General features: G+C 34.0%; 1 protein-coding gene across 1 annotated transcript; it reads right to left on the minus strand.

Annotated features, from left to right (window-relative positions):
- Positions 1 to 340: 340 nt before the first annotated feature.
- LOC105228508 (modular serine protease) lies at positions 341 to 15,257 on the minus strand. The gene is made up of 7 exons (XM_049447829.1): positions 15,088 to 15,257; positions 6,806 to 7,079; positions 6,229 to 6,719; positions 4,920 to 5,070; positions 3,792 to 3,982; positions 2,903 to 3,008; positions 341 to 1,426 (listed from the first exon to the last, which is right to left on the minus strand). The coding sequence occupies exons 1-7, from the start codon at positions 15,158 to 15,160 to the stop codon at positions 937 to 939; spliced, it is 1,776 nt and encodes a 591-aa protein (XP_049303786.1). The 5' UTR covers positions 15,161 to 15,257; the 3' UTR covers positions 341 to 936.
- Positions 15,258 to 15,910: the final 653 nt, after the last annotated feature.

The raw sequence follows: 15,910 nt of genomic DNA on the forward strand, positions 1-15,910 counted from the left end.
TCAATAATTATTTTTTTGTTTTAAGCAGAAAACAATAATCTTCGCAATGTTGTTTACTGGGCTGTGCTACTATAAAATGATTTCAACTCTCTACGACCCGAGACAAAAAACAATTACGTAAGTTGAATCAACTCTCCCGTTCTGTCAGTCATCAAATTTTGTAAATGAATCTTTCTGATACTCAAATTTAAATTATTTTGCTTCTCAAGATGAAAATATTTATTATTTTTACTTTTTGAATAATTTCGTAACCATTAGATACATATGTATATATGTATGTATCTCTAATTTTTAACCTTTTTAACTGGTTGTCATGCACAATCGAAATAAAAGAATCGGCTACACTTGAGTTTATAATCACAATATAATTTATTATCAAAATCTCTTGTTTTGTATAAAGTTATAGTAAAGTTAAATATTAAATCTTAGTGTTCACAGATAAGTTAAATGGTTTTTAAAAATTTAATGTTATTATATTGTGGGGGTCACAGTGGTAACTGCAGCGCGCGAGATTGGTGTCCAAAAACCGTGGATATATAGACGGATGTTGATGCTCGAACTGTATGTGACGAATTGAGTGTATGTATATAGTATCGAATTGAATGAAGGTGCTGGCGGAAGGTGTCGACGCGGCGCTGGGTGTAAACGAATGTTTTGTTCGAATTGTTTTTAACGATATGCGCCTGCCTTCCCTTTGCGCATCCTTTTTGTTGACAGGGTTGGTGTACAAATGTGTTTAGTTGTGTTGTAATCATCATCTGTGGTGAATTGCACAGGCGCATTAGGATGCGCCAATTTTACCGGGTAGAGGGGTGGATGCTTAACTCATTTAAACACTTTTAATACTAAATTTGTTTTCCTAATAAACCACGGATCAAACCCGGGGTACAGCTACTTTATGTATTTATTTCTTTCAATGTCGAAATTTTGAAATTTTTACTTTTTCATTAGATTCATGAATAGATGATTCATGTCATACAAAGGTTCTCTGTCCGAGATAATTCTAGTTTTCAGTGATTTTGGTATTTGGTTAAACATGACGGCAACAATAGGCTCGTTTGTGCATTTTACATTGCGGCTGGGCTTAAAAATAAGTATGCCAATTATATAGTTCACGCCGTTGCTTTCGGCAATGATCCCGCTTCCACTATCTCCTTCGCACAGGGTTTCAATTCTGTCAAGTTTATATGCGGGGCGCACACAAATATACGTTCCATTCAAATTGGCGCCGCAGTTATGACGAGGCAATACATCCAGTTCGGTTTTATGAAATACATCTGTGACTTTGTTTGTATCTTTCGGCCAACCATGAAGAAATGCTTTTGTGGAGTTCACAATGAATTCGCTCTCAGTTCTACATATCGGTCTTATGCTCTTACTCAAAGTAAGTATTTCGCTTAGTTTTAGTAGGGCAACATCGATTTGTCTGAAGTGAGAAAAATTGTTGAGAAACATTAACCAGAAGTACTATATAGAAATGCTCGAGTAATTGCTTAATATTAAAATGATGTGCTTTCGAAATGTCCCCAAAAAATTGTTTTAAATACATGGTGAAGACTATAATAACGGGCTTTTCAATAGATATGCTACAAAAGTGGACCAAAAGGGACATCAAAAGACGACAAATTTTTTCTAGCTCTTTCGACATTTCCCTTCAGTAAAGTATGTCGTTTTATCATGGAAAGATAGAGGATCCAAAAACGAATCAACGTTTTTAAAACTTACTACCAAAGCTCGGAATGGCCTCAATTTTACAGGTAAGAGCGGGGTTTTCAATAAGAGCGCAACTAAAGTTTTTTTTAATAAAAAAAAAGGCTTGAGATAACAATGAATTTTTTATTCCTGTAACAATACATCCGTACCTCCTCCATGAGTAACCATTGCATCCCGAAAAAATTACGGTTTGGTGCGGTTTATGGACCGGCGACGTCATTGGGCCGTACTTCTTCTGTGATGATCGAGTCCGGCACGTTACTGTGAATGGGACTCACTACGGCTCAATGATAACCGAATAATATGGACTTAAACAATATGTGGATCCAACAGGACGGCGCCACAAGTCATACAGCGAATGTCGCATTTGATTTATTGAAAACCAAGTTTGGAAAGCGTGTCTACCGTTTACCGAAATGGCCCAGTCAATTGGCCGTCTCGCTGGTGAGATTTTACGAATATCGAACTTGAAATTGTAACAGGATCGGCCGATTTATGCTCGAAAACCGTCGAAAATTAGGTTTTCCGTCTGGACTTCCGCAAACATGCCCATGGTAGCCATGCAAAAGAAGTCGAGTTCCATACATAATGCCATCAAATGTACTTCCACAGGAATACATAGTTTCATTGATATCCCAAATGTAAATATGTTTTATATAAAAAAAATATTTGTAGCGCTCTTATTGGAAAACCCGATACAATAAATTTATATAACGGCCTTAAAAACGCATCATCGGCTTCGCTTAAATACTGAAGAAAGCTCTCAAAGCAGTTTCAGAGCACCATTAATTATGGTCAAACATTAATATTCAGCAAAACGGGTCAAACAGTATTCGGTTCATTAATAAATTCAACCGCATGCCACGCCAGAAGCCCGAAAATGGTAATAAAAATGCCTGGTTAATATTCTAGTACAAAATTTGTTGTTTGGTTTAAAACGTGTTTCGATGTTCGATGATTACATAATGGCATGAAAATTGACATAACTATAAGTTGTTCAAGCTAAAATTTTTTTGTTACGTTGAGTAATTGATTTATGTAATGGGTGTACTCAGGAACTAAGGGAGTGAATGACTTGTTCACAATATGGTGCATATTAAAACTATCGTCGATATTTTTTAGAGTTGTTGGGCCAGGACCGCTTGGTCAATTATGTATTATAAGAGCATATACGTGGACATATACATACCCTCCTACGATAATCTCCGACACATTGACTGAATTCCCCGCGATTATCACTACAACTTTGTCGACGCTAAGAGCTGGTTCATCTTCAAATTGGACGCAATGTAGAGCTGCAATAAAAACGAGTATGTAGTCAACATGCAAAGAAGGGCTATTTTACTGAAACTCAACCCAATTAGGGTCAATTTAATACAGTCGGTTATCTATTTTTGGTAAAAAGTCCACAATAAGTACTCAGGTACACATAATCGGTATCTTGGCATTTACATATGCATATTGCGCATATTGATGACATTATTTGTGTAATCTTTTGTTATGATAACTTAATGGGTATATGATTTGTATACATGAATATGAAAGAATCAGTTGGATTTTAAAATTTTATCATGTGGGAAGTAGATGGGGCCGATTCGTCCATTGTAAGCCTCTAGGTGACGAAGCCTTTTACTCTCATAGGAACTCCTAAATGTTTCATGGAAATATCTCAATTTTTACTTAAGTTATCGCTTGCACAGACAAACGGACAGACAGAAAGTCGTACGGATTTTAACTCGTCCCGTCATCCAAATTATTCACAAATATATAACTGTATATAGTTGTAGGTGATGCAAACAACTCTTAAGTGAACAAAACTATTATACTTTGTAGCAACATGTTGCGAGAGATTAAAAATTCGGTAACAAAACAAAAAGCGACCTAATAATATGCTATATTTTAATGTGGATGTGAAATAATTCGGTCCCTTTCACCCAGCTATTTAGGCACATCTCACTTTTATCTGTTGAACTGCGGATTTACTCGTATTTGATATCTCTCTTTCTCTATTGGAGTTAAACGTCCCTCACATTTATTCTTTCGAAGATTTGGGAATTTGGTGGAAAAATTTTACTCACCAGTTATCACAATACTTGGAGAGACAATAGTACCTCCGCACATCTGGTTCAAATATGTTTTGACACCTACGTGCCATGGAGCTACTGATGCGCTATCTGATGCGTAACGACCGCAAATCGGTTCGCAATTGGCTTTCCTTGTACTCCAATTTCCATCGCTTTTGCAGGTCATTTCATAGGAAGCGGAATCGCTGATTTAAAAGATATATAAAGAAAATAAAATGAAGAAACAAGAAAAAACGTTAACCTCGGTTGAACCGAAGCTAAATACCCTTCACAAGTGCATTTCTGTTAGTAACTATGTGTTGTATGGAAGCTATATGCTATAGTAATTTTTTCTGAACAATTTTTTTGGAGATTACATTGTTGCCTTAGAAAATAATCTATACCAAATTTCGAGAATATATCTTGTCAAATGTGAAAGTTTTCCATACAAGAACATAATTCCGATCGTTGAGTTTGTATGGCAGCTATATGTTATAGTCCGATATCGGCAATTCCGACAAATGAGCAGCTTTTTGAGGAGAAAATGACGTTTTCAAACCGATATCTTAAAAACTGACGGACTAGTTCGTATATATACAGACAGACGGACGGACATGGCTAAATCGACACAGCTTGACATACTGATCATTTATAGATATACTTTACAGGGTCTCCGACCCCTGCTTGTGGGTGTTACAAACTTCGTGACAAACTTAATATACCCTGTTCAGGGTAATAATAGCATGTGTGGTATAGAGCGGAAGAACAATTAAAACCTCATACAACGAAGTCATCTAACTATGAAGTCTCGATATCGTAAACTACTTGTACAATACTAATGACATACACTTAATTGGATGAAATATAAATTTGCATAAGCTACAAAATGCTCCGCCCAAAAAAGAAATTAATACAATTGGTAAAGTTTTGATAGCACGAATGATTCGCCCTGTTCCGGAAAGTTTCAAGAGCCAGTAAAGCGAGTAAACATCGCCAAAATTCTGAAGAATATACTTTCAGATATTTAAGAATACTTTATTATAAAATAATCTTAGTAGCGCTCAGTCTTTTAACCATGAGGATCCTAATACTGTAGAGTCTATTAGAACTTATAGTATTAGATCGGTAATACTTTATACGAACCCTAGTTGTGCCGGCATTTTATAACTATCAGCGCACGACACTTTGGCAATCGTATCAGGTATTATATTGTTACAAGGAACCCCCGCTCCTTCAAACGAGCATAGGGCTGTTGTAGATTTGCTGTTGTTTAGGATTCCTGCACCGCAATATTCTGAAAAAGAATTTCAATAGATTAGTAAATGAACGTACCTTTTTCTGAACTAAATACTTATGAGCTAAACTCCGGTGTAACCGAACCTTTATACTCTCGCAATTTGTGGGTCATAAAGGCGGAAAATATGTTCAGGTGACGAAAAAACTTTATATTAAATAAATAAAAAATTTGCAAATGAATTGAAATTTAGTTTTCGACAAACCGAGAGTGGTTAGAATCATTCACTACTAATTTCTGCATCATATCCGATTTTGATATTTATATACATACATATGCACTTACATCGATCTAGCTTAGACTAACTATTATTTTCATCATATTAATGTGGCAATTTTCGTAGTCGAGCACCCTACATATTACTTTTGAAAATAGAGTGCGTCTAAGGGGGGTCTGCGAGCTTTGTTCAAAAAGTATGGCGAATTTAGTATTTCTTAACATTCACAATGGCTGACCTTGTCAGCATACGAAAGGGATATGAGTACCAATATAGCGCAACAAAACAATCGAATCTCGAATACTGGTAACCTGCGAAAATTCAAAATTTGCGGTTAGGTGTGTACAAGCGTCGCATTTATAGCATTTCCTTTTGACATTAATCTAAAGTATAATCGGGAGCCTATGACAGTAGTTTCTCGCTTTTAATAACTTTTTTTTAGCTTCACCTGTATGTATGTATGTATGTATGCATGTAGCTTTGTCCAGTTCGTCTGTAACTTGAGTAAAAATTTAAAGGCCTTGATCCAAGAGAGGTTAATGTTTTAAGTGGGCGTAATTGGATAATAAACTATATATAAAGTGTCAGAACTAAGCACTAATACAGTTATCTTAACGAACTGTAACTTTAGCACCCCCCACCAGATGAAATCTTGTATCTCAGCAACTACCCGACCAATTTCATCTCAATTTGTTATGTGAGGTTACATAGCCATTCCTATTACATACTGTGAAATCGAAATATATCGGGATAAAACTTTGTACAAGTAGTGCTCTTAAGGTATTACTCTTATGCCCAAAAACTTTTTTTGATAAAAGTCAGTCACTGTTATACTGTTACAAGTTGCGAAAGTATAACAACAAAGCAGGATACAAAAAGTTATCAACATATACATACATACACATATGAATTCAAACCAATTATGTAAACGTTATACTCACTTATGCAATGCGGAAGGGGGGAATCCCACACACCATTTTTTTCACATATCCTTCTCTGTTCGTGGTAGTTTCCATGGAAGACGAAGTTATTTCTACATTTAATAATAATGAGTGTGTTGACGGAAACTCGGTCCCCGGGATTAATGTTATTATTTTCGAGATCATTTTTTATATAATAATTTGGATCTTGTCTAATTAGACAGCCCTGATTTGGTGTTGTAGAGACTGGATTTTTTGTTACTTTTCTACCACAATCTTTCTCGTCCGAATTATCATAACAATCTTCATTGTTATCACATTTTTTAGTTTGAGGAATACATCCACCAGATTTGCAACGGAAATGCGTATCGATCGGACAAGGCCATAAGTTGCATAAATGTGGCCATTCGTCACTGGTGTCATTGAATCCAGGACAATCGACTTTTCCGTTACAAAATTTATCTTTTGGAATAAAATCGCCAGAGTCACACGACTTGAGTTCTTCAGGATTGCTTCAAGAAAAATAAAACAGAAACACACATATTTAATTATTAAATTGAGTCACAAAAGAACTTTAAGCTTTAGCAAAATTGATTACTATTTATGTTTGTGGCAATAATATTTCCACTCATCCGATTTGTCAGCACAATTGTAATTGTTATCGCACTGGTAATCCATTGGAATGCAAGCGCCATAATTACAGTTCACATGATCACTGGGGCAGTCCTGGTCTCGACAGGGGCTTTCTGTGACATCATTCCCCAAGAATTCGTCAGAACCATCTTCACAATCTTTTTTGCCATTACATACGTCCAAACAGTCGATAATCGAACCATTATTACATCTAAACCCCACGTCGTGATCGCATACTTCTACAATTGAAAAATAAATAATATATTACTATTTAAATATATTCTTATACTTGAGAGCTTTTTATACTCTTGTAACAGCTTTCTCAGTAGTTGTAATCTGTGGGTTGAAAATCATTAAAATGTGGGCTTAGGCCACAAACCAAGCTGAGAAGAAGTTGTTTTAACACCTACTTATATAGTGAAACAATCTTTAGGAAGAAGACAACGGATAAGCACCTTTATCTTGATTCTGATCGGTCAGTTTGAATGGCAGTTGTATGCTATAATGGTCCGTACTAAACAATTGGAAAATGTAGCAATACCTTGGATAATGATATTGTCCAATTTCGTGAAAATATCTTGTCAAATAGAAATGTTTTCCATACAAGGCCTTGAATTTGATCAAGCGGTTCCACCAAATGAGCAGCGTCTTGTCTAAAAAAAAACGTGTGTAAGATTTCAAATTGATGTCTCAAAAACTTAGGATACAGCTCATAAGTCTGGCCGTAGGGTCTGCGACGTTCCTTCTGGCTGTTACAAACTTCGTGGCAAACTTAACATAGCTTGTTCAGGGTATGAAAGAGTTACAAATAAATTCGAAATTCATTATTCAACTAAAACGTGAATGGATTACAATCATACTTGGTATCATATTAACATATGTATATTATTGGCCATGGACTCATTTTATTTAAACACCATGTCTGGATTTGAGTTTGAAATATTTACATATATTAAAATCAATCCAATAAATTCAAATGAGATATAACTGATATAAACTCAACGCCAAGGTTATAGGAAGAAAGCTAATCAGAAATCGCAAATCTTTCTATTAGTTTTTAATGTAGGCATAAATTATGTTTATGAAAACTTATACACTCAACTTCATTAAAATATTACGCATTTTGTCTACAGAAAGTTATTGAAAAGTCTTTTAATAGCGAATATTGAGTTCAAGAAGTCTGAGATTATTGAATAAAAGTCGTAGATTATTCCAAGACGAGTTTCGTGAAGGTCGTCCAAAGTCTGTACTGGTTTCGGAAACTATTGATGTTGTGCGCAAACTGATACTGCAAGATCGTCGTATGACCCACCGTGGGATTGAGACAACTGTGGGCTTTAGTGGGGCCAGCATGCACTAAATATTGCTTGAACATTTGGTTGGAGCAAATATTTTTCCCTTGTGATCTCACACAAATTTTTGACGCATGCAGAAGTTTATAGATCGAAATGGAGAATATTTTGAAAAACAATTAAATTTTCGGTGATTAATATTTGTTTTTAATATTTGTTAATAATCATATATGTATTTTATAGAAGCTACGGTAATTCGTGAACTGATTTTACACATTTTCGACATAAAACTATATCATATCTAATATTATTCGTTCACTTAATTTTCATTAGACATTTTCCATATCGAAATATAGGAAAGCTAAGGAAGTACTTCAATTAAGGCACAGCTACATATTGTTATCAAAAAACGACGTTCTCTTAACGGATTAAAGACAAGTGGCTATATATTGGTTTATTAGAATAAAATATAATATTCATAATCATTTTTCAAATGTGTACCGAAAGTCCAATTTTTGTTATATTCATTTGATAATAGCCCCTTTCGCGCTATTAACCTTTTAGATTAAAAGCCCGCTTATTTTCTTTTGTTTAAAATAAGTCAATCAACTGAAAGGGCGAAGAAAGTGCGAGCCAATGTTTTCGAGACGGCGTATTCAAAACACTAACTCATATTCTACCCCATATTTTTAGCTAAAAATTAAAATTTATACTGTATTAATAAATGTAAATAAACTTAAATCCGGTTTATTGATCTTACAAAAGAATGCTAAAAAATTAAATTTGAAATTTGGGCCATTCCATTGATTGGCGACATGGTTTTGTACCCGTGGTTCACCGCTTTTGACCAAACTATATCTAGAATATCATATCATTGCTCCACTGTTTCTTGGCGCGCAATTAAAATTTCGATCAATCAAAAAAAAATACATTTTATTTTTTAACGACGATTTTTGAAGTTATACAATTTTATGTAAAAAAGTCTCAGTTTTTTGTGTTTTTTCCACCATTTTTTTTTTTTTTTAATTGACTATTCCATTCGACTCCTCGTTCAATTTTACATAAGAATCAGTGTTCAAAAATATGAGACTCTGATTCCAAGAACAACAAAAAACATGCAAAGCGTTTTTTAGATTCTAAATCAGGAAGTGACTTACGTCCATTTCCGGATGACCGTTTATGAAAATTTAGCAGTGCATATCATCAGCTCAGTGCACAAAATGTCGCAAAGAAGTCATAAAATCTAATCCTTCTTTAATTAAATCGCAAACACCAGAACAATCTCAAAGTCAACATTCTTCGGATCAAACTAGTAGTCAGGGTTCAACACATGGAAATTTCGTAATCGATGAGTCAATAGATACAATTTTGAGGGTTTCGCCAGTCAAAAAAATTGTATGCATACCTACGTTCGAAATTATTCGAATTCATAACGATTGCGATTGATAATTTTCCTGCTCAAAAATCTGTGCACAGAAAAATACTTCTTAATCCATATATTGATAATTACAGGTTACTGAGAACTTCTTACACGTCAAATAAGCTTGAAGAAATGCAAGAAATGGTAAAATAAGAAATTCGAAAACGATTTTAATGTTGTTCCTACTTCGAAAGCGGACATTAGAACGGCTTTCCAATCAGAAACAGGCAGATAAAATAAAAAGTTTTTGCAATAAAATCATTGTTCTCTGTCTTATTTGAGTTTTTCGTATCATTTTATATACCAAACATGTTTCAATCGACAACAATGCTGACAGATTTCGAAAAGCCCAAGTGATTGGTCGTACAGTGAAATATGTCAAGATACAACAGCAAACAAATACAAAATGATAATTACGTCGATGCATCTTTAAGGACAACGAAAAAAGTTGGACCTAAATTTCTGGACTAATCTATCGAAGAAAAGATCGTTCAATTTTATGAGAGCGAAGAAAATTCAAAGCAACTTCCTGGAAAGAGGGACAGTAAATCAATCATTCAGAAAGATGACAAAAGACAACAGTTCAGAAAACTAGTTTTGATGAATATTTCGGGCTTTCAAAAATTGCTTTACTTAGCCGTCAGCACTGCGTTTTTAGCAGGTAGCAGTGGCACGCATACTGTACATACATACATATGTGTGTGCACTGTCCATGAAAATGTGAAGTTGACGTTGGAAGGTAAGCTAAAGAACTTTTTTGATTTTGAAATTCTTGAACCTTTATCAGTATAGTGAGAATGTATTATCTACTAAGACAGTTTTCAGAATAAGTATCACGATCACGATCATAATTCGATGAATGAATATACTTAAGTGAATAGATTAATGAATAAATAAATGATCATAAAACAAGAAAAAACGTTAACTTCGGTTGCACCGAAGCTAAATACCCTTCACAGGTGCATTTCTGTTAGTAACTATGTGTTCAGTTTGTATGAAAGCTATATGCTATAGTAATCCGATCGGAACAATTTCTTCGGAGATTACATTGTTTCCTTAAAAAATAATCTATACCAAATTTCGTGAATGTATCTGGTCAAATGTAAAAGTTTTCCATACAAGAACTTGATTCCGATCGTTCAGTTTGTATGGATATATATATGCTATAGCAATCCGATCTGAACAATTTCTTCGGAGATTACATTATTGGCTTAAAACATAATCTATACCAAATTTCGTGAATATATCTGGTCAAATGTAAAAGTTTTCCATACAAGAACTTGATTCCGATCGTTCAGTTTGTATGGCAGCTATATGCTATAGTAATCCCATCGGAACAATTTCTTCGGAGATTACATTGTTTCCTTAAAAAATAATCTATACCAAATTTCTTGAATATATCTCGTCAAATGTGAAAGTTTTCCATACAAGAACTTGATTCCGATCGTTCAGTTTGTATGGCAGCTATATGTTATAGTAATCCGATCGGAACAATTTCTTCGGAGATTACATTGTTTCCTTAAAAAATAATCTATACCAAATTTCGTGAATATATCTGGTAAAATGTAAAAGTTTTCCATACAAGAACTTGATTCCGATCGTTCAGTTTGTATGGCAGCTATATGCTATAGTAATCCGATCGGAACAATTTCTTCGGAGATTACATTGTTTCCTTAAAAAATAATCTATACCAAATTTCTTGAATATATCTCGTCAAATGTGAAAGTTTTCCATACAAGAACTTGATTCCGATCGTTCAGTTTGTATGGCAGCTATATGCTATAGTAATCCGATCGGAACAATTTCTTCGGAGATTACATTGTTTCCTTAAAAAATAATCTATACCAAATTTCTTGAATATATCTCGTCAAATGTGAAAGTTTTCCATACAAGAACTTGATTCCGATCGTTCAGTTTGTATGGCAGCTATATGTTATAGTAATCCGATCGGAACAATTTCTTCGGAGATTACATTGTTTTCTTAAAAAATAATCTATACCAAATTTCGTGAATATATCTGGTAAAATGTAAAAGTTTTCCATACAAGAACTTGATTCCGATCGTTCAGTTTGTATGGCAGCTATATGCTATAGTAATCCGATCGGAACAATTTCTTCGGAGATTACATTGTTTCCTTAAAAAATAATCTATACCAAATTTCTTGAATATATCTCGTCAAATGTGAAAGTTTTCCATACAAGAACTTGATTCCGATCGTTCAGTTTGTATGGCAGCTATATGCTATAGTAATCCGATCGGAACAATTTCTTCGGAGATTACATTGTTTCCTTAGAAAATAATCAATACCAAATTTCTTGAATATATCTCGTCAAATGTGAAAGTTTTCAAAATTTCAAAACGATATCTTAAAAACTGAGGGACTAGTTTGTATATACATATACTGACAGACAGACAGACGGACATGGCTAAATCGACTCAGCTCGACATACTAATCATTTATATATATACTTTATAGGGTCTCCGACCTTTCCTTCTGGGTGTTACAAACATCGTGACAAACTTAATATACCCTGTTCAGGGTATAAAAATGAATGAATGATTGGTGAAAAAATTAATAATGAATAAATACATAAACAAGTTCATAATAAATAAATAATGAACAAAGAATTAACATCACACGAAATTGTGCATTTGAAATGAATTTCATGGCTTTATTTTTTTGAATATTTTTTTTTTTTAAATACTGTAAAGACATCTAATGATAATTAATAAAAAATATATCTCATTGGCTTTAACTGTGATTAAATCGGATTAGTTATGAAGAAACTGGAAGATTATGTATTTTATGTTATAACATTCAAATTTAACAAGTTTTTTAAGAAGACCTCATGGATTACCAAAAAAAAACCTTCATTTAAAGACCTATTGGAAAAATGTGTATGGTCGAATCCAGATGAATCGTACTATAATCTAACCTGCACTTCATGCCCACAAATCAATGAAGTTCGGCAACAACTTGACTTCTACTGCGAAGAAAATGATATTGATGAAATTCGATATAAAATGTGACAATTGAAACTGGGGAATTTCTTGACACCTTCATGGAAGATCTGAGAAAACTTTTACTTCAAAACAAACTAACTATTTCACTCAATTGAAAGAAAATTTGGGTCCAGGTGAAATACTTCTAAATAGTATAAGATTTGGCATTCGTCGTACAAGACGCTGCTCAGGCCTTTCACTGGAACAACAATCAGGCTACACTATTTCCAACAGTAATTTATTATCAAGGACATGGAGATTTGAAACAATTTCTGTTTGTTTGGGCTTTCAGACTGTTTGAAACATAATTCTGTTTCTGTATACATGTTCCAGGAAAAAGTGATCGAAAATTTAAAAAAAAAAATCGCAAGACTTCGAATACAAGCGGAATGGCACTGTGACTGCCGATGGAAAAGGTCCGTGTTCATGGGATCAATGTCCCATATTTTTAAACACTGATTCTTATGTAAAATTGAACGAGGAATCGAATGAAAAAGTCAATTTTGAAAAAAAGTTGGTGAAAAAGCGATGAACTCCTAAACTACTGAACCGATTTTTAGATAATTTAGCACACTGTATCCGGTTCGAACCAACTTTGAAGACAGGCTAGTAAAAATAATCCATAAATAAAAAATACAGTCAAAGCTCTATTAAGTGGACGCTCTATTAATCGAACAACTCTATTAACTGGACAGAAAGGCTGTTGTAAACTTTAATAAAGGCGACATGCGAGTCTCAACCACTACGGCAGTATAACAAGGCATCATATTCGACGCAAAAATGTAACAGTATAAATATCTGCTGAGAAAAACAACGGGATCGCAATATTAGTGCAGCGATGAAAAAGTTTACGTAAACTGTTCTTTGAGCGTCGTATTTGATGTTTCACCAAGTTATAGGAGGATCCACACAAATTTAAGCACAGCGCAGGATTCGTTATCTGAGAGGATTCCGAGCTTCGTGAGAGCATGGACTGCATCACTTAAACGCTTTTTCTTTTTTTTTATAACGCATTTATTAGCTTCACCTGAGTATTTGTATGTTTGGGATGCTTTGTGTCACATTTTTCGATAATATCGAGTTTACTACATTATTCACATTAAAAAATATTTTTCTCGTTTTAGTTTGATGTGGTTTAATAGTGTGTTTTTTAGTTTTTTAACTATAACTTTATAAAGTTCCTTAAACTCGTTATCGTTTGCTTACAACCGATCTTGTACTGAGCACCACAACCACAGTCCCCAGTATCTACTGAGCTAAGCACTTATGTATGGATGTGTATGTACATATGTAGTACAAGTATGAAATGAATTTGCTGTTCGCCCGTTTCGCGTCTGTGAGAACGAACGCATGTTTCTACGACTGTATGGTATGTATCCAGCTATGTATCGCAAGTTTGTACGATTATATAGTATGTATCCGCTGGTTATAGCTTGCTTGATCTTCACTTAGCAGGAATACTTTTTATATACTATATATACGTGGCTTACATATTATATACAATAGGATGCGTAAAAAAATCAAATATTTGTTCGCTTGGTTCTCTTATAAATGGATTCTTAGAAACCTCTAAGAAAAGCTCTCCAAGTATGATGGTAATTGGTTAACAGTTTTCTATTTTTCTTATTATCAAATAGAAAAATGCCAATCCCACTTCGAACTACTTGAAAAAATATTATAAAATCTCTTACGATTTCTATTGAGGAAATTAATTTTTTGCGCATAAATTGAAGGATATTGTTGAGGACATCTTTTGATTCCAAAACCACAGCTACACATCATACAGTCAACAAAACAATCAATTTATTGATGGCAACTTCAGCTGAGCTCCGTCGTGGGCCTGCAGCGTGTCTTTCAAAATTGTACGCTGGCCTCTTATTGTGAGGTTATAAGAAGTCGTTTGTCATCGCAGATTAACCCGAGACGATTGACGCCTTGTAAGAGAATATTAGAATATTCAGATGCTTTTTGCTGACATGCGGTTCCATTACTGCCAGAAGTGATAGAAAGTTAGGGCTCTCGGCTGAAGTTTATTTGAGACAGCCGCCACCTGCCCAAAATCATCTTCAAAACATAATCCTCTCAAGCAATAAAGCATAATTTGTAACACCAAACTGAGGAATCGCTCCCAGACTCGTTGATGGAGATATTTGCAGCATTTTTTCTCGGCAACAGTTGTGTGCCTTGATGAAAATTGAAAGCACACATATACAAAATAAAAACAATTAACATTATCCATAACCTGACAAATATTACGAAGTTTATGCTCAAAACCGCACGGCCGATGACCAGTTGTTATGGACTAAAACGATTCATAACCACGCTCACAAATTTTTCGGCACCTATTCTTTAACTGCTTGCACTAAAACATGAGCTCATACTGTAAAAACGAATAACTGGCATTTTTAGTTAGTTTATTAATTTTTACGGAACCAAAATTATAGTATAAATTATTTTCAGCAAGTTTCTAATACTACATTTTTCATTTCTTAATATTTGTGGCATCCCTTTTTATCGGCAATATTATTTTACCTTCATCACCATAAGCTCGTTTGCAGTTCACAAATAAAACTAATATTATTAAGAAGAATTTAACTTTCCACATGGTAATACAATTTATATTTAATACTGATTAACACGTTTGCTTAAGCGGCTTTCCGACTACCGTGTACTGCAGCGAAAGTAGAGTACACAACTGTGAAAGCAAATGCTCGGTCAAGTGAGTATTTATATCAGAAATATTGCTACTACGTGCGAAAATATTACTAAGAATCTCTTATAAAATTTCGAAAAGGAAACGCATATCAAATTCAAAACTAATATTTATTTATGTACAGTGCCTCACAAAAGTGAACGGAAAACTAACTTAAAAAAAGAAATTGATATAAGAAAGATTTATAATTAATAAAATATATTGTTTAATAACTGTAATGTAGTTTTTACTTTTATGTAAACTCAAAAATTAAGTTTTAATTCGAAATGCTACTTGACATTTTTCTCTCATTGCTAATTAACCGTGCAATAATGAGCGAAATCGGGCTGAAACCACGCCTACTTCCCAAATAACACAATTTTAAATTCCATCTGATTATTTCCTTCCCAGTGTAGAAATCTAGAAGCAATTAACATATAACAAAAACTGCTCAAGTCGGTACCTGGGTACCGAATATGTGAACCCAAGTACCTATACTTATATGTATATATGTATAATATTATACAAGTATATGTATACTGTAGTTGAATTTCTCAATGAAAATGAGAGAGCGTGTTTCATTGATGAAAGTGTATCTTTGTGTCTAAAATAGATAAAATTGGCGAAAACTTGACCCAGTTCTCATATTACAAACATATAACA

The sequence above is a fragment of the Bactrocera dorsalis genome, chromosome 2 (genome assembly GCF_023373825.1).
Source record: "Bactrocera dorsalis isolate Fly_Bdor chromosome 2, ASM2337382v1, whole genome shotgun sequence".
Taxonomy (NCBI): Eukaryota; Metazoa; Arthropoda; class Insecta; order Diptera; family Tephritidae; genus Bactrocera; species Bactrocera dorsalis.